Here is a 19,531-nt window from a genome sequence, read left to right on the forward strand (position 1 = left end):
GTTGCAAACCAAGATTACAGTCAACTCTCTCCAAGACGAACACCTTGGGGACCGGCACAGTCAACCTCGCTTCCAGGGTTCTCCCCTACCAGTCCCTCAGGAGAGAACCCTGGGAACGAAGTTGCGTCACAGTATGTGTCCATAGAGTTTTGTTGTGTTTCCCAAGGCAATATTGGATACGGGGAGTGGGAGAGCGGTTTTTCATTTGGCAACACTGTGCATTTTCGTCAGGACAACCAAAAAATTTGGGCATTTTTGTTATGTGCCTTAACAGATTTTGTTTGAGGACTGTAACACTTTAATCGACTTTATAAATAGTTTGTACGAAATTGTTTTTGTATATTGGTTAATACTGATACAAAAACATTAATTCACGTATCATGGGAAAAGGTCAGGTTTGTGTAAAAGGAAAAAATGTACATTCTGATATTCCTGATACTATTTATTTCATTCCACTAAAATATTTGTATGAAATTTTGTAGAGTGAAAATGTCATATAAGAAACCTAGATAAAAAAATTTCGGAAAAAAGGTGTTAAAAAAAAGAATTCTTCACTTTCTTTGTACAATAAACAGTACTGCAGATGAATTAATAGGAGGAACCTACGTTTCCCTTTCGAATTTCGCTGTATTCAAGTAGAAAGAGTCAGATTTTATCAGTACCCACCTCATTCATCTTCTCCATAATTCACCGACATAGTGGCCTCAAATGGTATTTGGTTACGCCTTTTGTCGTTGAAAGAGGAGAGCAATCATAAGCGACTCCGGAAGAGGGCTAGCTGACCTCCAGTTAGCCTTCTTCTAACCGGTCATGTCTGTTAGCGAAAAAAGGAATCGGTAGGCCTACACGACGTTCACCTCGCGTTAAAATACCGTTTGCTCCCACAATTTTTTTTCTAGCTTGGTAAAGGATTGGTAGATAATGCTGTGAGGATTAAGACTTTGACCGAGCATAATTAAATCTAAAATCTGGCCGTCAACTGTCAAAGCAGACCCTACACTATGCCCTGTTTATATCTCATCTATTGAAATCCCTTACCCTTTTCACGCTTTCTCAACGGTTAAGAAATCTCCCTTTTTTGCGGCAAAGCATAACCATGCAGTGGAATAATCCGCCATCACGAGAGAATAAGTAGCCTGCGTGGCGGGCGTGAAAAGGGGAAGGGGGAGTGGAAATAAGGGCGCGCGAGAGCGCAAAGAGCACGCCCGCGCAGGCTAGAGAATAGGGACTTCAAGATCCAACGACGCAACGGCAACGAGAGCGTCGCTTAAAAAGTGAATTTGCGATCTTTTAGTCTTCACAGCGATTATTCCTACCCACTGTCAAATGTAGGCACCCTTCTGAAGCTGAATTTCAAGTGACCATATTCAAGCTCAGAAAGAGAAATAAAATTTCGTTGTTGCTTGTTTACGTCCCGTCTTTAAAACACGGAATTAAGCGTTTTCACGTCGAAGTCTTGCAAAAACAGGAAAGAAAGGTACAAAAAAGAGTGATGCAAGTGAAAGTTGTTGTTTTGCTTATTAAACCTTTTGTTGTTTTTTTTTTTACGTTCTCGTTGCCGTCCGCCTCGTTGGATCTTAAAGTCCCCAATAAGTCAGGCAATACATCGAGTAAAGCGGTGCAACAAATGACTCACGACGATACTGTTTGTGTTCCCTGATAACAGAGGGCTCTGATGGCAGGGACCTGTTTGTATCATGAGCTATAAAAAGCATGTCCCGTGCATCTGCTAACGAAGTTGTACCATCTGTCTAGATCAGTCTCGATTCTTACGTTGCAGTTGATAGGGTTGACCTCATGACCAAAGCAAGCCGCGTGAGATTATTGGCTATTTTAAGGTCTCTAGTGAAACTGGGTTGGAGCTGGGTCGAATTGCACCGGGAAAGTTTTGATGGATTCTGCTCAACCCTCTCTCAGGCTCTTCCGCAGAGGCTCCCGCTTGGTATTCCAATAAAAATAGCAATAATTAAAAAAAGTGGTAACCGTGCGGTGGACGATGGGTAGAGGGAAAAGGCCTCGTTTCCTCTCTTTCCGCTTCTCATCGTCCCCTGCGCCCTATCATTTTTTCCTCTTCCTAGCCTCCCTACAACACAAAAAGGCCTTTGCGGAGGAGAGAGTAATAGCCCAGCAATAAAGAGAAACGATAGCGTCCCAAAAACAATTCCCATTCTCACGTGCAACTGGCTCAAACTGGCCAATTGTGTTTATGAAAGGTGGCCGAAGGGGATTTTCCCTTCACATTTGGCTGAAATAAGATAAAAAGTCTTGCTTTGTCAAGTTTATTATTTGGCATTAGAGGTTATTCCGGGAAATTACTTGTGACGTTTTCAGAAAGCATGAATTCAATCCCGAGCTATCCGTTTGTTGTACTTGTTCTCAGCTTGACATTACTACAAAAATGTGTCTCACGTCCACCTACACGTCGACCTCTGTGCATGGATGGAAAGTTTTATGAAGAGAATGTATTTACCTATTTAAGCTGCAGTGAAGTCATGAAGCACTCATCCCACTACAAAAACTACGCTAAGTGCTGTGCAAGTGAGTAATTCGCTTGTTAGTATTTTCATGAGGGTCCCTTCTTCCTTTATCTGTTGTATGCCTAGTGTAACGCCTGGGTTTGGGAACGAAATCCTAAAGTGTGGTAATTCAAACCAATATATAAGTTGAATTACTTGTGAACGGCACATTTCCAGCGGACTCTCACGGAGCGTTCCAGTTACTGTCTTATGCAGTATATAAGCCAGAGGGTTAGAAACGCTAGCAAAGCACTTTTTTTTCGAAATATCTTGTGAAGTTATGCTGTTATGTTTTTGTTACAAAGAAAATTTGACACCCTCCATCAGAATGTGATTCGAATGATCTTCAGTTGTGTACCAAGGGTAACAATGATCGGAAGAGAATCAATCCACTCTAACAGCTAAAATTTTAATTTTTCCTTAAACAGCGACGAATCCAACAAGTGCCCACTTTTCAAAAACAGCCCAGCTTTCATCAGGACCCAGCAGTCATCTCAGTGAGTCCGTTAAGGTCGAGGGACGTTTCTTTCTTCAGAGTGAAGTGTTTTGGAAGGAAGACATACTCATTGCCATGACATTTTTGCTCAGCTTCTTGTCAGTTTCAGTCTCTGTCTGGACGCTGGTGCTGGTAAGCCGAAGTACATTCGCTCTAGAGCATGTGATCAAGTTCTGCGTGACAACAGAGAAGCTTTTACCCCAACTATCGCTTGAAAGTAAGTGTACTTCTTATTACATTTTGAAGTAGAGCGCGTGTGTGTGTGCGTTTCTGCTGACGTTTTCCATCCTAACCTGACTGTGACGTGCCGAGTTTCGCTCGAAAACGAGAGCCAATCAACTCTTTTTATTTCTTTTTGACATTTTCTGTTGAAGCTTCAAGTGTTTTGTCTGTTCATGTTACTACCGTGACCTTGGCATATACAATACTAAGCGTAAGAGTAGCCTCCTACATAGACGTTCTTAGGGGTTCGTCACTCGTTCCACCCCGTCTGCCTGGGATCGATGCTAGCGTAAGCAAAAAGAAGGCGGAACAACACTGCGGCTACCATCCTTTTAATATACCTCCTATGCAAGCTTTATCGCAACTGATACAGTGTAATCAGAATACAATGTGATTTTCTTTCTTGTTATCAATTTTTCCTCCCTTCAGAGGTCAAAGAATCACCAGGGAGACAAAGCCAAGTTTGACAGCAAATTGCGGTGGTTATTTGGTGGTGATGAGGAATTATGTTTGGGACGCCACAGAAACACCAACTAGCTGATATTTTGACCTTTTAATTGAACCATTAATCCCATGGAGTAATGAGTCATTCATTTAATCATTTTCTCAGTGTGTGTTCCCAAAATTTGACAGCCGGGTAGAAAACGTTCGAAGATCAAGTCAGTTCAGAAACTTTAGCCAAGAAAGTAAAGGAAGCAATTTCTCTATAAAACCTCGGTAGAGTGTTTCTATTCCAGGGTTCTATCCTGTTTGCGAAACTGTATAATATAAAAACTTATAAAATGGTATGTAGGTATCAACAGTAGAAAAAATTAAAAATCACTAGGTTGACACAAATTAAATGGAGTTTTACCAATAACAGCTGCTTTTTTCGCAACTTACTACATTTATACGGCGAAAGAACCTTTCTTTAACCTCATTCCTTTTTTATCAGAGTGACCATCAGGTAATGATGTTTGGCCATTACAGAGGTGTTATTCGCAAAAGAGCTGAATCACCTCTGTCTAATGTTCTCCAGTATACTGTACATCAGAAGCGCGAATAGAGGATCCAGTTGTATCGGACAATAATAATATGGTTTGTTTTAACATTGAATTACACTCTATTACCAATTTAGTTAACCCTGTTAAAGGAGCAGTTCGAATTATCAACTCCCAACTCCCTAAAAAGAAATAAATAATCAAACAGAAGTGTTGAACGATTTATTCAAACAGACGACTCCAAAGTTTTCCCTCCACAGACTTAGAAGTTATGGTTGTCCACCATTTTCGTCATTTACCAAAAAATAAAGATTTTCTCGGTTGGAAAGTAAATGCGCCTTCTTAGCACATTCCACTGGAAAATGTCCAAGCTGCAAATGACGGTTTTCTCACACAAATAAAAGTTTGTTACTTGCCCTCAGTTTGAACCTGACTTCCGGTTCGGTTCAGGCGTTCAAGACCGAGCAATGACGTATGTCTTGTAAATTCTCCCATCCAACAGCATTTCCTACTGGAATCAAATATTTCCGAGATAAAGCGAGTCCATTCACGCTCCAACTTTCGACATAAATGTCAACTTATGGTTTACGCACACGCGAAACTGACGAGTTCGGGACTCGGCGGCAGAACTGCCACGCGTCGAGGCAGCGCCCCCAGGCCCGGGAAAACCCCGCAGGAATTAATGATGCAATCTCACGCAATAAATCCCGCCAGCCACCCGCGGCCGCCGCGCAGGGTAGAAGGCATACCGTGATTGGCCATGTTTAATGTGACGTCAGGGGACTCCCCTTCGCACATTGCTTATTTATGCTTAGTCAACAACTCCTTTTGGTGAGTTACAAGCTATTACTAGAAATTTCCAGTCCTCAGAAATCATGAATTTTTCATTGATGTGCTTTATGCTTTTCTGGATATTACCGAACTGCGATGCTCGCCCACCTCCGTGTAAGGATGGAAAGCTGTATGAAGACAGCATTTTCACCTACATCGACTGCAGCGTCTGTCTCACACAGTCCCACTACAAGAACTGCAGGACATGTTGTCCCAGTAAGTGAGAGTGTATTTACTAGCATCAATATTACTCTATTGACTTAGTTTTTTTTCTACCTGGTAAAATTTTCAGCGTCAGTTAAGCAAGTCATGACGTACATTTTCTCCACGGATTAGTCTAGGGCCATTTTATACAATCCAAAGGCAGTCCTATTATTTTACTTTGGGTAGCCTGCGTAGCAAGCGTTTCCGTTCGGTTTTGACCGCGCGAGAAATGAAACGAGAGCCTTACTTGCGCCACTTTTCTCGCGGTCTTTGACTCTCGTTCCTCGTTCTTCTCCTAAACCGTACAGAAACGCTTGCTACGCAGGCTGTACTTTGGGTCGTTGGATGAGGAGAGAAAGAGTCGGACAGAGGGGGGTGAATAGGCGAACGGATCGGCGGATTTTGAAAATATTGTGCCCGGATTTCGGATTCAAAGCAAGATTTTAACGGATTTCCGAATCCTGCAACTGCAGCGGAATGCGGATTCATCTATTTTTTGGGCCCGGATTTTGGACTTTGCGTGTAATACAAATATTTTTTCCCGGATTTCGGATTCAGGACGAAAATTCAACGGCGGATTTGGTTGATAAACCACGGATCGGCGGATTTGCATACCCCTATTCATCCCCCTCCGGACAGTTCTTGTATCCTGTGTTGCTGTTAAGAGAGACCCTAATTGTTTGCTACTGGAGTGTGATCAAATAAGATATATTTTTGGAACTCTTAGCACTTTGATAAAGATGAGATGGTGAATTTTGAGCCTCGGGAATAGATGAAAAAGACTTTTTTTTTTTTTTTTTTTAAGTCAGTGACACTTTAAGGAGTACGCGGAATTTTTTCTTACGAGCTCGTGTCACTGACTGAAAAAACATCTTTCTCGGTCCTCGGTAAGTCTTATTCAAGCCTTCCCAACTAGAAACAAATTATTGAACTGCTGGAACTGTTTTCGTAGCTTACTATTAATAGAAGTCGAAGGATCAGGACCGTCTTAGTTTATGTCACTTTCCAGTGACGCAAATATGTCAATTCTCTAACTTTATTTTTGCAGGAGAAAGTGTAAGTTTGCTAGTTTTCAGTCAATGTTTATTGACACTGTTTCGGGGCGTCTGTTGTGCATGGTATGCAATAAATTTCGAGGGAAAAGTACCGGATCGAGTGACGGCATTTCGAACTTGTGCTTGCGGTTCATTGCGGGGCACTTTCCAAATATCATATGACATTTGAGCATTCCTCCATGAACTCTATCGCACAGTTATATTTTTTTAAATTGAAAACCCCAAAAAGAATTTATACGTCAATGAAAGGCAATGCGAATCAGTGACTATTTCGTAGTTTGGACTTATTGTCCTTTCGTAATTTGTTATGTCAGCTGATAGCCATTCAAACTTTAGAAAAACGGGGCAAGGAGTATAGCCAGTTGCACTGGATGAAGACATCCAAAGTTTATTTTAAAGGTACTCTTAACTCTGGCAGAAAGGAACTTTATGTCATTGTCAGGCAATCATCAGACAGGATCAGGACAGCTTGACAAAAATGCTCTCCTCAGCAGTTTCCGCACCCGCTCCGCTTCCCCTTCCGCCCTGACTCTTTCACACCGAAAAAAATCCAACGCAAAATAACGCCACTGTTTGTGTCACGATAGATAAATACGATAGGAATGAACGTACTCCAACTGCGTGCATTTTTTTTATTTTCTCTCCAAATAGTGACTCAAGCCAGTGCTCAATACGATCAAACGATGATGACTTTAGTTCAGTCTAGCAATCGCCCATGGCCAATTACGACAGCATTGGATGAAGAAAGCTCGGCTCCTTCCGAGCACAAATCGCGCTTTTTGACGAAAGAAACCCTGGCAGCAGTTGTAGTTGCATTTTCCTTGGGTTTAATCGCAGGCGGGTTTCTGCTGCATATGTTTAAACGCTGTGTGGATTTTAGGAACCGTCGTCGTTCAAGAGAATCTCCTAAACGTAAGTAACTGTCTAACTAACCCTACAAGGAAGTGTAAATGCAGTCAGGCATCTTTATGTTGTTTTGCTAAGTCAATTAGTAACGGAACGGGAAGAAAACACGGTTCCATAACTGTCTACTTCTTGTCCCTCTCCACTACTGATTAACTGAAACGAGACTAGTAAGATATATACGGATATTATCTCTCCCGGGGTGGCAGGACGTGAAGGAGACTGTGTGCCGTGAATTTCGAAAGGTCCCGCTCACATGTAAATAGCCAATCACAGAGCTTGTACTATTTATGCGGATATGCGTATAAAAAGTGTATTTTCTTGATGATCTCAGCTTAGTTCTCGTAAACATCAAACATAGGCGTATAAAAAGGAGGGGAAGGGGGGCATTACGGGAAAGAGTGGAGGAGGTGGGGTGGGAAGTCTTGAATTCTCCCACATTTACACCCGCCACATGTAAGGTCCGGTCCGTTCCTCACACCAAAGCTCAAAAATATTTAAAAAACAATTTTTTAGTTAGACACGGTTTAAATTTGTTTTCTTTATGAGAGCTGATTACTTCACTTTGTCGGTTGTAAATTTTATTGCAATAACGTAACAGGTTTAAGTCAGCCTCGTCCTCCCAGGGCTTTTCTCGCTCCGTAGGGATGTGGAGGGAGAAAACCCTTAGAACGAGGCTGGCCCTAAGGCCATGGGGTCGAGGTTGTGTTAAAGTTAGTTTAAATCCTGTGTAAAAGCCTGTGTTCTTGTTTTTCGTTACTGTTTTTTATTTTTTTAAAATCCTTATTTGGCCGGTGTGAAAGGGGCATAATTTAGATGTTAACCTAATTTGCATCAATTCCATCCCATAGCACCACAACAGGAGACGCAGCCAAGTTCGACAGCATCGCCATTAGTAGTGGCTGCAAATCCTGTTAGAGCTGAGAATACAGACATGCCAGTAACCTGATGATACTCCTGGCGGATAGCAGAATCAGACTTTTTGTGGTAGAATATCAGAAAAAAATTGACAATAAAGAGATTTCAGCTTGCTCAAAAGGTGTTTTGAGTTTTTTGAAGTTTGGTGTCACCCGATAGGCGTATTGTACGTCAAATTACCGGATTCTAGGCTTTTTTAAGACCTTTAAAAAAACCAAGGAAGAGAGCTCCCCCCCCCCCCCCGAGAAAAAATTCAGAACTTTTAATAACATGTCTTCTCGAGCCAGTCAATGAATACTGTTAACTCTCCCCTTGCGGACATCTCGCTATATCGGACACCGCGGTATAACGGACAGCAACTAAATCCCCGGCGAAAACAGATTACAGACGTTTGACTGAAATAAAGTCCCGCTATTACACACTCTCGCTAATGAGAACACTAATTCGAGGTCCCTACGGTGTCCGCTATAAAGGGAGTTAACTGTATTACGGGCTTACTGACACTTTTTCAGGTCCCGACATCACAATTCTTTTTGTTTTAACTTTCGTTGTAACGCCCGACTGTTACCGTTAACTTTATTTTTACTCTGAGGGAGCCCAATGTCTATAAGCCTCATGGTTTCTTTTTAGGCTTCCTCGCCACTTTCATTTGCTTTTGTGTAACTGTCTTGTTTTATCGTTATTTGTATTTTGTGGTAAATCAAATAAAGTTACAAAGTTTACAAAGTTTGCCCGAGCAGCATCCTAATCTTTCACCATTCATTCAAAGCAGTAATTCATGCGTCTGTTATCATCGTCGTTGTCTTTTTGGATGGATTTATGGTTTTGTAGTGAGCGATCGATCGAAATTGTTGTCGTTGTTCCTCTATTGAAAATGTTTTCACCCACCGCACCTTGCACGCTCTCTCTCGATATTTTTTTAAAAAAGGAAGAACACTGACGACGCGCGGTCCCGAGGTGGTTTTTCAACGGAGTTTAATCATGTAGTCTACTATGGAGTCGTCATTTGCGTTACTTGACAAGCCCCCCGTGAGATCTCGATCCTTTATGAGAGAGGTGGGGTTGGTCAAACAAACAACTGACTGATCACACCTGAATTGGGATTAAGACCTTGGGAGAAGACTTCCATATAAAAGTGACGAGGAAGCTAGACGGATGATTAAAATTTTAAAAACCTCCAAAGGAACCCAATCTGGGCGTGACTAGCCAAGGCTTTAGTTACTGCTTGACCCCTAAATTAAAGGAGACTACACTTCAACACAGTATTGATGACGGTGTTTTCTTTTTATATATAAATATTTCTTTACGCACAACCTAAGCGATAGGACAAGGCTTTTATTTGGGAGTCTCCGTCGGAAATTAGGAACCTTTATAAAAGACCAGTCTGGGATCGGGTGGCTCACTCTTTACTTGGCCCCTCAAAGGGTTTTTGAAAAACAGGTAAAAAAACCATTGACCCCTAAACCCTTCTAAAACAGTTAGCCAATTAAGAGCCCCAGTAATTTTTAATTGCTATAAGTTGAGTTATTGTTTGTTTCTTCACCCACATCTAAAAAAATACCTGTATGGGTAGGCGTACACTACACTTTAAGTCCCAATTCCCTCTTCCAGTGCACCCCGCCCTCTCCCCCAGGGCGCGCGAGCCAATAATCGCTTCCAAGGGAAGTCTTGAGCCACGCATTTTAGCCAGGCACGTTCAAATTTCCGTCCGCCATGCCTGAGAGCCTTACGCGTCAAATTCCCTAGGTCCTTCTCTCAAAATGGCAGCCTGCATGCCTGTACCTTGTTGTCCTTGTTGACGTGACAGGCCTTTCGGAGATTTTCCGAGCATCGTTACTGATCCTCTGAACATGCCTAACATGTACACAAACGCTGACAAACGAGAAACTATAAGTGTTAGGTTGACAGATACATTTAACCATTTCCTACGATCTTTCAGTTCGGGCACACTTGGCTTTCGCTACCTATCACGACATTCATGTGAATGTCTTTGTCAGGGATACGTCTATACCGAAGATAACGGCAGACGGAAGCCCAACGAAAAAGTTTGACAAATAGTGATGACTTGAGTTGAGATTAAGATCTCTGCAGGGGTAGTTTTGACCCGTGGCGCATTAGGTTTCAATGATGTGAAAGGTTGCTTTGTTTCAACTGAAAACAAACCTGGCTTCCAGATGCCCATTTCCTCTTAGAGTAAGTGTAGGCCAAGAGCAAGATCGATCTTGTTGTAGATCGGTTAACACACTAAGAGATGGCTGGCTCGGATAAAGACAGAGGAACATTCGGCGGTGTTGCGTTGGCCCTTAGTTTTACAGCCATCAGTATATCAATAGTTTGTCTCTTGCAAGTATTCTTCCTCTCTGGGCCGAATGCTCAATGTAGCTGTCCTCGAAATGCACGCGAACAGCCCCATTCGATTCCACAGGACTTGCGTAATGCGACAGGTAAAGTAAAACGGGCGAGAGGTCCACCAAAGGATATCGCAGCTAAAAAGACCCGTAAAGAGACTAGCAAAACAGTGAAACAACCACTGGAGGAAAAGCATGCTAGGAAACGACGAGCCACACAGAACAAGGCTACACAGACAAATACCAACACGGCTTGGGGAGGATATTTGCACAACGCTATTTTGCGGCTACAGCAGCAAATGATCGTAGTGGAGGGAAGGTAAGCGTGAACCATACTTTTTTTTGTGATGTCCGACGATAACATACCGCCTGTGAGTTTGTCATACCATTTTTAATACAATTATCGTCCTGAACACATATTTTTAGCAACAAAGAGCACAAAGCGAGTAATCCTTGTTTCTCAGTTACTGGATCTTAGTTTGAGTCCACATCTTTAATTGGATTTTTTTGACTTACATGCCGTATGTCTTGCCCGAAATATAGTAAAATCATCAAATAACTCCAAGCCCAGTGTCAAGCCTACTGCGTGATAGCAAAACCCCATTCCTCCATGCAGGGAATATGAGCCACCTAACTCACTTATAAATGGGTATCTATTTTTGTTTTTTGGTATGTTTCACTTTTAAGTCTGAAATTCCGTGCAAAAATCTCTTCCACCCTTTCATGGAATAACAACTCTCCGGCCAGCAAGAGTATGGTAAGCCACAGGTGGCCGAAACTTACGTTTTGAGGAAAGGGTGTAATGTAATCCGATTACATGTTATTGGTGATGCGTGACTTTTGTGCTGGACGCACTGGTGTTGCGTGTCGGTGTCGCGTTACAGGCGACCTTGAAAATAAGAGACTTGGTATGAGAACTGAGAACTGCGTGGGCTAAATAACGTTAATTCTAAACTTTTCCTTCAATGAAATGAATACAAAAGACTTAACCGTGATGTATTCCACTTTATTTTGGTGTCTGTTCCTCGTCTTACCTTTTTTTTTTTTTTGGCTTTATTGCATAACTACTGTTACTCCCTTCATAAGACGAAGTCAAGGCAGCCTGGTCATTCGATCTGGCAGGGTCCTGGACCAGTCGCAACAAGAATGCTGTTTTCGCCGAAATTCGAATCCGCTACAAATTTTTTCAGCTTTAACTCAAGCAGGAAACCTCGTCTTCCTCTCTGGGAGATCGGCTCGAAAAAAGCTTTATAATTTCCCCTTCAAATCAGGCTACGTTGCGCTTACCAACAATTTGCATTTTCGCCAGGGTGACAATTGAAAACTAACCTGTTTTCTCACCATCTAAGTGCAACTTTATCCTAAATTTTCACTTTCAGCGCTTTTCTTTATCAACGGCTTGACAGAAATGTTTTTAAATCTCATCACATATTCTTCATGATGTACATAACACAGGGGCACCCAACGACAATTTTCGGAAGAATATCTGTTGGGAAGACGATTTAAGATCTAGAATTTTCGGAACATTTGTTGTAACATTTCTTGCTTGCCTGCCTCTCCTAGGATTTTCGAACATCAAAAAAATGGTCTGAATTGCCTATTTTTAACGGATTTTTGCCCTAAAAAGGTCACCTAGAATTTTCGGGAGCCTTTTTTCTGGCTGAAATTTTCGAAAAGGTAAGTTTTGATCCCTATAATTTTCGGATCACTACACTTTCAGCTAGGAAATCCGAACAGATGAAAAATTTTTAGGGGATAAAAATATGCCTATATCTACCGTTTATATACTAAAATACGTTTAACAATGCTATGTTTAAGTGGTTTTGAACTATATTCTCGTTGGGTGCCCCTGATAACAATGTCTGAAACTTTTATTAAGATTGATTCACCGCAACATCTTGAATTTTTAAGAGAAATCTAGCCTACGAACCGGCTAAAAATCCTCGTTACAACATTCACTCTCGGTTTTGGCGTGATGCTAATTTTTCCAAATTGATGCCCATCCTACATTTTAGTATGAGTTTTATTGCATAATTATTTTGAATGTGAAACATTGACAACATTCACATTGAAATGTACTACCCATAGAGGTATGTATGGTGGGTATTAATTTGGAAAAATTAGCATAACGCCAAAACAGTGAATTTTGTAACGCGGATTTTTGGCCGGTTTTGGGCTAGTTCGTCTTGAAATTTCAAGGTGTTATAGTAAATCAATCTTAATGAAAGTTTCAGTTTGTTATATACATCATGAAGATTGTGTGATGAGATTTAAAAAGAATTCTGTCCTGAGTCGTTCTAGTGATTTCAGAAAAGCGCTAAAAGTCAAAACTTAGAGTAAAGTTGCACTTACACAGATGGTGAGGAAACAGGATAGTTTTCACGATCGCAAGAAAGTTAATGCACTAAAATTTCCTAGCATCGAATGTTGAGCAGTCTTCTGCCGCTACTTAAGATTTATTTGAGTCTTTTAGAACTTTTTCATGAACCAATTTATCACGGCTATTGAAAATGTAAGGTTTGAAATATATTTAGTTTTACGTTTTATTTGAATTCAAACATACAGAATTTTTTACTTCTCACGGAGGTTATTTGCTAACCACCACACTATAAGTACCTGGTGTCGGATTTTCAGTAGCAGGTCTAGATCGTGCAAAATTTGGATTTTATCGAGTTTGAAGTTTTTTGTTTATTGTTGTCATAGTGATATCAATTTTACTAAAAACTGCATTTTGACAAACTTCGATTCATAGTCAATCACTGGTGAGAGGTTTTTTGCGATGGGACAAGGACAAAATCACTTTTAAGGATATTGAAAAACATCGGTATGGACTCCGATAAACTGTATCGAAACACCTTAAAACGGTATAATAAGGTTTGGGCATTTGACCAGGAAACGTCATAAACATGACTGGCTTTGAATGTCCCCTGCCATAAGTTGTTGATCCCAGGAAGTTGAGTATGTGCAGCAGTCGATTTGAATTTTAGCAAAGAAACAGTGAAGAAACGCATATCAAAGTTAAATTACACGTGGTTTTCTACTGATAAACTTCGAGCTGTAATGACCGCAAGAATAAATCTTCCGTTCGTGACTACCGTAGAGCTGCCTCAATTACTAACGGACAGAACCCTGTTGTTCAAAGGGTGCCTATCTGATGGATAAATCACTATTCATTGGATAACTCCATTGGTTTCCATAACACTTCCTTATCTACTGGGTAGTAACTATTCAGTGGATAGTCAGGTGCACCCAACGAGAATATAGTTTAAGTGGTAGGTCAAAACCACTTAAACATAGCATTGTTAAAAGTATATTAGTATTTAAACCGTTCGGATTTCCTAGCTGAGAGTCTCGTGATCCGAAAATTATGGGGATCAAAACTTACCTTTTCGAAAATTTCAGCCAGAAAAAAGGCTCCAGAAAGTTCTAGGTGACCTTTTCAGGGCAAAAATCCGTTAAAAATGGGTAATTATACCATTTTTTAGATGTTCGAAAATCCTAGGAGAGGCAAGCAAGCAAGAAATGTTACAACAAATGTTCCGAAAATTCTAGATCTCAAATCGTCTTCAGAACCATTGCCAGAAATTAGGGACAAGATGGCGGTTGCGCGTGCGCACTAAGGCCACAATGGCTGCGAATTCGTATAAGAAAATGTATGGAGATAAGGAAACTTTTTCAAATATATCGATTACGAGCTCACGGGTGTTCGGTGCACGACTCGAAACATGTTAATTGCTGTGTAACCTTCGCGTCTGGGTTAAAAATAGCTAATTAGAAGTAGGTTTACTTACTTCCTGAAGTGGCCACTTTTATCGCTCGTTTTACGCTCCATTTCTCCATACATTGTCTTAAAATCTTGCCGAAGTCATGCGAAATACTCGTCGATTAGAGGATAAACCCTTCACTGAAGTAATTTTGCACGACTCGATATCACTTCTGCGATGGAAGATGTTTTCAAAACAGTCGTTAAAAGGACGATATTTGTACTGGAAAATACTTCCAAAGGCGCGTTATTTCCCTCAGTTTTCCATCTGTAGTCCAGTAATGGACGCCATAGTTGCGAATGACACATTTCGGTCGGACAAAGCTTCACAACTCCAAACCTCACCGAACCGCCATTTTGTTTGTTGCTACAACTCCAGAGATGCTTCACGGGATATAAACTAGGTTCCAGGCGTTTAAAAATCCTCGATTAGCTTACCAGGCTTGGTTTTAAAACAAAATTGTCACGAAAATGTCACGAAAGGTACACCCGCGTACTGTTTTGTTGCTATCAGCCGCTCGGCCGAGTATAAACCTAACATTTTCTTGCAAGGTGTTTGATTCCAGCTTTTTTCTTCGTAAAACAGATCCACAGAGCTGAAATTATTTAAAAAATCGCAGGAGATACGCTTTCCCTGACTACGATCGTTATTGTCCGCCATTTTGGAAATGAGATTCCGCTGACAATTAATCACGGGCGCGAAATGTCCACGATTTCTGGCAATGAGATGTTTTCCGAAAATTGACTTTGGGTGCCCCTGGATAGTACTAGTACATCCCTGAACTCTTAAACAACTGGGGTCTGGGTCTGCGGAACAAGAATCACGGGCTTGACTAAAAAGCTACTGTTTTCAAGTGGGTGAGTTCGCTATGACCGCTGAACTAAAGAAGTGAAGACGCATTTTTTGCAGCCTTAGCCTCAATCTGAAACAATATATTCACAAATTCCAACGAGAAAAAGACCTGTTTATTACTCTGTCTATTGTGTATATTCAAACTTCAAACGCTTACTTGCCAGAATTTCTGAATATTTTACTTTACGTCGAGGCTAACCCTGTATAAGTGTGTCATTAATGTTTATATTCAGCGGTAATTTTTAATTCGAAACTGGACTATTAGAACCTCGTCATTATGTGCATTTTTTCGTCGTGTTTCTTGCAGGACTCAATATTTACAGGAGCAGTACACCAAGAAAATAACCCAGGTTCCCCCTCGTGGTCCTCCTGGCTCTCCAGGAATACAGGGTCGAGATGGCTCCGATGGAAGACCGGGAATGGATGGTCCTATGGGCCACCCGGGTAGAGACGGACCGCAGGGTAAAGATGGTCACCCCGGATCGCCGGGTTCAGCTGGCCCCCCTGGTGTCAATGGTCTTCCCGGTCTACAAGGACAAAAAGGTTTTAAAGGAGAAAAAGGAGAACCAGGCCAAAAAGGTTGTTTGTTAAATCTGTACATTAATTTTTAATCTTTTGAACTAAATTAAATTCTCTGTAAAATCTGTGATTGAACTATCTCAAGCAATATTCTCTCGCCTTTTTCTCTTCTTTTTTTTTCGTGGTTTATAGCTCTGAATCGCCGGTAGAGAGCCACAAATAAATCCACGTATGAAATAATTATGACGCTTTACCACTACCATTATTTTGTTAACCTCCCTGTGGGCAAGTTCTCCACTCGCAAGAAATAGCGATAGTAAAAAGCTACAGGACGGTGAACCGCGCAAGATTAGAGCATGAGATTCGACTTCCGCCCCCCCCGCCCCGCTCCCCCGCGCCGCTCCGCTTCCTTCTTGCCAAGTTTCTCGCAGAAAAACCGAGCCCAATCTTGTATTGCGTTCTACAAGCACACGGAGCAGTTTCTTCATTTGGTCTTGCTTTTATTTAGGTGACCGAGGACTAACCGGATTAAAAGGGACCAGAGGAGTCGCTGGAATACCGGGGGAGAATGGTGAGCCCGGGATCCCCGGTAGGGTAGGGATCAAGGGAGACAAAGGAGAAGCTGGTGAGACTACTTGCTATGTCACGGAAAAGGGTCGGCGTTTGGAAAAACCTTGCCTTGAAGCTTCTGTTTACGACGATTCAGCTGGGACCCAAAACACAGGCGATACAGGGGGTCTTACGTATATCCGGTGGGGAAGAACTGCATGTCCCGTGGGAGATGCCAAGATAATCTACTCAGGTAAGATACTACTTTATTCTGGGAGTCTAGAACCCATAAAGCGCGGGAAAATAATCTCGTGCTTGCAACTTGCAAACAACGCGCAGTCTTGCTTCCGATCCATCAAAATCTGGAGAACGAGGTTGACTGTCTTTTTTTGAGTCTCCGTACGCATCAGGGGCACCCAAAGAGAATATCGTTCAAAACCACTTAAAGATAGCATTGTTAAACGTATTTTAGTATTTAAACGTTAGATATTGGCAGATTTTTATCCCCTAAATATTTTTCGTCGTTCGGATTTCCTAGTTGAAAGTCTAGTGATCCGAAAATTATAGGGATCAAAACTTACCTCAGTTCGAAAATTTCAGCCGGAAAAAAGGCTCCCGAAAATTCTAGGCGACTTTTTTAGGGTGAAAATCCGTTAAAAATGGGCAATTATACCATTTTTTAGATGTTCGAAAATCCTAGGAGAGGCACGCAAGCAAGAAATTTTACAACATGAACAAATGTTTCCAAAATTTTAGATCTAAAATCGTCTTCCGGACAGATATTTTCCGAAAATTGACGTTGGGTGCCCCTGATATGACGCATTCCCAAAGCGCGAAGCTTCTCGGTCAACTTCTCTAGTTATTTAGTTGGATTTGATTTTTTATAAAGTGCCAGTACTAGTGCGACTTAATGCAACTTTATTGTCGGACAATATGAGCTACGGGCTGTCGGGAATCGCCCCCGTATTCATAAAAATCCACTACAATTCACTTGATGTAGTTTTATTCATAATAACGAATCCCAAAGTCACAGTTTTTGCAACTCACTCACTCACAGATATTTTCGGCATAACAACTTGGTTTAGATAGCGTGATCTTCTCCCCTCGTTTCCCTACAATACACATGAAACCTAACCTATTTTATTATAAAGTGATTGACATTTAGTATTAAACCCAGACATCTTATCAGTTATCACGGTTCACTTCGTGACTATTCCTTGAACTTACCGGAGATCATGAGCTAATTATTTATTTAGCAATCAACGTTGTCATCAACTTGAAATATAATAGACTGCTTGCACTCGGCTTTTTCTCCTAAAATCCGTCTAGTTCTCAGCTAGCGCGATAGCAAACCGCGACATTATGTTACAACTCGCGTGCTTGAGTTTCTCTTGCGGTAACTATGCAAGGAAAAATAAGAGACTGCTCGCAGTCTAGAAATATAATAAAGCGAAAGGATAAAAATATATTACGAAATATGTACACACTCTATTGTCGGACAATTCCCAACAGGATGAAAAAGTTGATGGATCGGCTAATATACTTCCATTTCCCAAAAATAAATGCTGTAAAGCATAACGAGATTATTTTGTTCTCAAAAGGGCAAGCTGCAGGTACACGTCACCAAAAGTCCCGCACAGGAGGATCACCCTTCATATGTGTACCAAACCAACCCTGGTACTTCGGCCAGGTAGATCCCAGTACTCCGCTTGCAAATGTGACCCAGGTAAGCTCCGAAGTCTTGGCTCAAGATACAACTAGGAGCACACTCCACGGAACCTACTTTTACCTTTCATGCGTGCTATGCTTAGTGCGCAAGCGCAGTGTTCAGATCATGTTGCCTGCTCGTAAGGAGTGCTACAGGGGATGGCATCGGGAGTATGATGGATACCTGGCTGTGCAGACTAACTGGAAGGACCACAAGGACCTGATCTGCGTGGATCGTCAATCCAGGGGGCTGTTACAAGATGCTGATTATGTACGTGGGCTTTATGCGAGTTGCGAGACGTTCTCTTGTCCACCATACGTCGAATCTGAAAGGCTCCCGTGCGTTGTGTGCACTATGTAAACAGAACACTCTCAGTACTTTCGCTTTTATCCCGTGGATTCGAAAGCGAGAACATAGCTAAATCATTTATGCATATTATCATTAGACTGCAAAGCAGCCGCTCTTTTGCGTTGGCCGCGAAGGCGCGTAGTCGTCAAACGAAAGGTCGGGAATTAGCAAGTGAAAAATAGAAAGATTCTCTCGCCCTTCCCCAGGCTCACTCCTCGCACGCCAGTATGCACGCTCTTAGGTTTCGTGCCTTACAACTGAGCTGCAAAAAAGTGACTGACTGTTTTGCAGTATGGATTATCACTTTTTTTAGAAAAAAAAAAGAAAGAAAACCACAGATCTATAGCCTGATATGGTAAGCAGTAACAAAGTTTGATTTTCCTTTTCGTTGTTAAGAGACCTGGAAAAGGTAAGTGACTTCGAGCCTTAGCGAAGTCTTTAGACTTTATTCTTAATCTCTGGCTCTGTCTTTCAGGTTTTGTAGCAGGAAATAAGAGAGCTAATAGTGCACGAGCGTGAGTGTTTATTTTTCCCTTGTCCACCGTGATTATTTTAACACGTTTATATTCCTTAAAGGTTGCTCCAAAGCCTCGTGCGTACGCGTTTTTAGAGAGAGTTACATGCTCTCCTCCCCATATTGAATAGGAGGGCGCATACTACTAAAGACCCTGAAAATGTCTGCGTGGAAAACTAGACGTTATAGATAATAGTGTTATACATAATAATGACTAATGAAATGTTCATAATTGTTTCGAATATTTTACATTCTACTTGTTCTATTCTGATAATTTTCAATCTTAAGGTTAAGGGTTAAGGCATGGTTATAAGCCCCATCCACCTTTTTTAAGCCCATCGTTATGTATCCTTACATATATTACTTTATTATGCTCCGGTTACATTTTAAGTTAGAGTTTTGAATCAGATTTTTCTCGGAGTTAAATAAAGAACGTGTCGTTATTATCTTGTTTCGAGAGGATTTCCATTCTTGGTCTTACAAGCCTAGTTTCAAACCGAGCAGGGCTGGGAACGACTGCATTAATTATGGGATAAGCAAACCGACGAGACCCACAGACAGAAAGAATGCATTGAGATTAGGAAAACTCTCAAGCTTGGTGTCACTATCTTTATACCACGATAGGGTCTTTACCCCACTGAAGAACTTACTGTAAAACACGAACTGAAAAAGGACGAGTAAATAGATGGAGAACTCGAACATTTCTATGACTCTCACATTTACAAGTGTCGAAGCCAAGCTGGGAAGAACGGCTTTGAAGATCTTAAAATGATGAGAGTTTTCTCATTCTCTTAAAACGATATG

The 19,531-nt window shown here is 41.4% G+C and overlaps 3 protein-coding genes across 3 annotated transcripts; all 3 read left to right on the plus strand.

Moving 5' to 3' along the window:
- Positions 1-2,275: 2,275 nt before the first annotated feature.
- LOC140941209 (uncharacterized) lies at positions 2,276-4,376 on the plus strand. The gene is made up of 3 exons (XM_073390186.1): positions 2,276-2,538; positions 2,945-3,229; positions 3,664-4,376. Exons 1-3 carry the CDS (start codon positions 2,337-2,339, stop codon positions 3,699-3,701), a joined length of 525 nt encoding a protein of 174 aa, XP_073246287.1. The 5' UTR covers positions 2,276-2,336; the 3' UTR covers positions 3,702-4,376.
- A 698-nt stretch (positions 4,377-5,074) lies between these two features.
- On the plus strand, positions 5,075-8,218 carry LOC140940908 (uncharacterized). Its single transcript, XM_073389871.1, has 3 exons — positions 5,075-5,261; positions 6,956-7,216; positions 8,059-8,218. The coding sequence occupies exons 1-3, from the start codon at positions 5,090-5,092 to the stop codon at positions 8,154-8,156; spliced, it is 531 nt and encodes a 176-aa protein (XP_073245972.1). The 5' UTR covers positions 5,075-5,089; the 3' UTR covers positions 8,157-8,218.
- Positions 8,219-10,012: 1,794 nt separating this feature from the next.
- Positions 10,013-19,179, plus strand: LOC140941120 (uncharacterized). Its single transcript, XM_073390085.1, has 4 exons — positions 10,013-10,792; positions 15,397-15,668; positions 16,117-16,410; positions 17,759-19,179. Exons 1-4 carry the CDS (start codon positions 10,377-10,379, stop codon positions 18,223-18,225), a joined length of 1,449 nt encoding a protein of 482 aa, XP_073246186.1. The 5' UTR covers positions 10,013-10,376; the 3' UTR covers positions 18,226-19,179.
- The last annotated feature ends 352 nt before the right edge of the window (positions 19,180-19,531 follow it).

This window comes from Porites lutea, chromosome 6, assembly GCF_958299795.1.
Source record: "Porites lutea chromosome 6, jaPorLute2.1, whole genome shotgun sequence".
Taxonomy (NCBI): Eukaryota; Metazoa; Cnidaria; class Anthozoa; order Scleractinia; family Poritidae; genus Porites; species Porites lutea.

Coding starts and splice junctions, on each gene's coding strand:
- LOC140941209 (XM_073390186.1), top strand. CDS start 2,337: ATGAATTCAATCCCGAGCTATCCGTTTGTTGTACTTGTTCTCAGCTTG. Junction 2,539..2,944: donor CTACGCTAAGTGCTGTGCAA/GTGAGTAATTCG, acceptor TTCCTTAAACAG/CGACGAATCCAACAAGTGCC. Junction 3,230..3,663: donor ACCCCAACTATCGCTTGAAA/GTAAGTGTACTT, acceptor TCCTCCCTTCAG/AGGTCAAAGAATCACCAGGG.
- LOC140940908 (XM_073389871.1), top strand. CDS start 5,090: ATGAATTTTTCATTGATGTGCTTTATGCTTTTCTGGATATTACCGAAC. Junction 5,262..6,955: donor CTGCAGGACATGTTGTCCCA/GTAAGTGAGAGT, acceptor CTCTCCAAATAG/TGACTCAAGCCAGTGCTCAA. Junction 7,217..8,058: donor TTCAAGAGAATCTCCTAAAC/GTAAGTAACTGT, acceptor TCCATCCCATAG/CACCACAACAGGAGACGCAG.
- LOC140941120 (XM_073390085.1), top strand. CDS start 10,377: ATGGCTGGCTCGGATAAAGACAGAGGAACATTCGGCGGTGTTGCGTTG. Junction 10,793..15,396: donor ATGATCGTAGTGGAGGGAAG/GTAAGCGTGAAC, acceptor TGTTTCTTGCAG/GACTCAATATTTACAGGAGC. Junction 15,669..16,116: donor AGGAGAACCAGGCCAAAAAG/GTTGTTTGTTAA, acceptor GCTTTTATTTAG/GTGACCGAGGACTAACCGGA.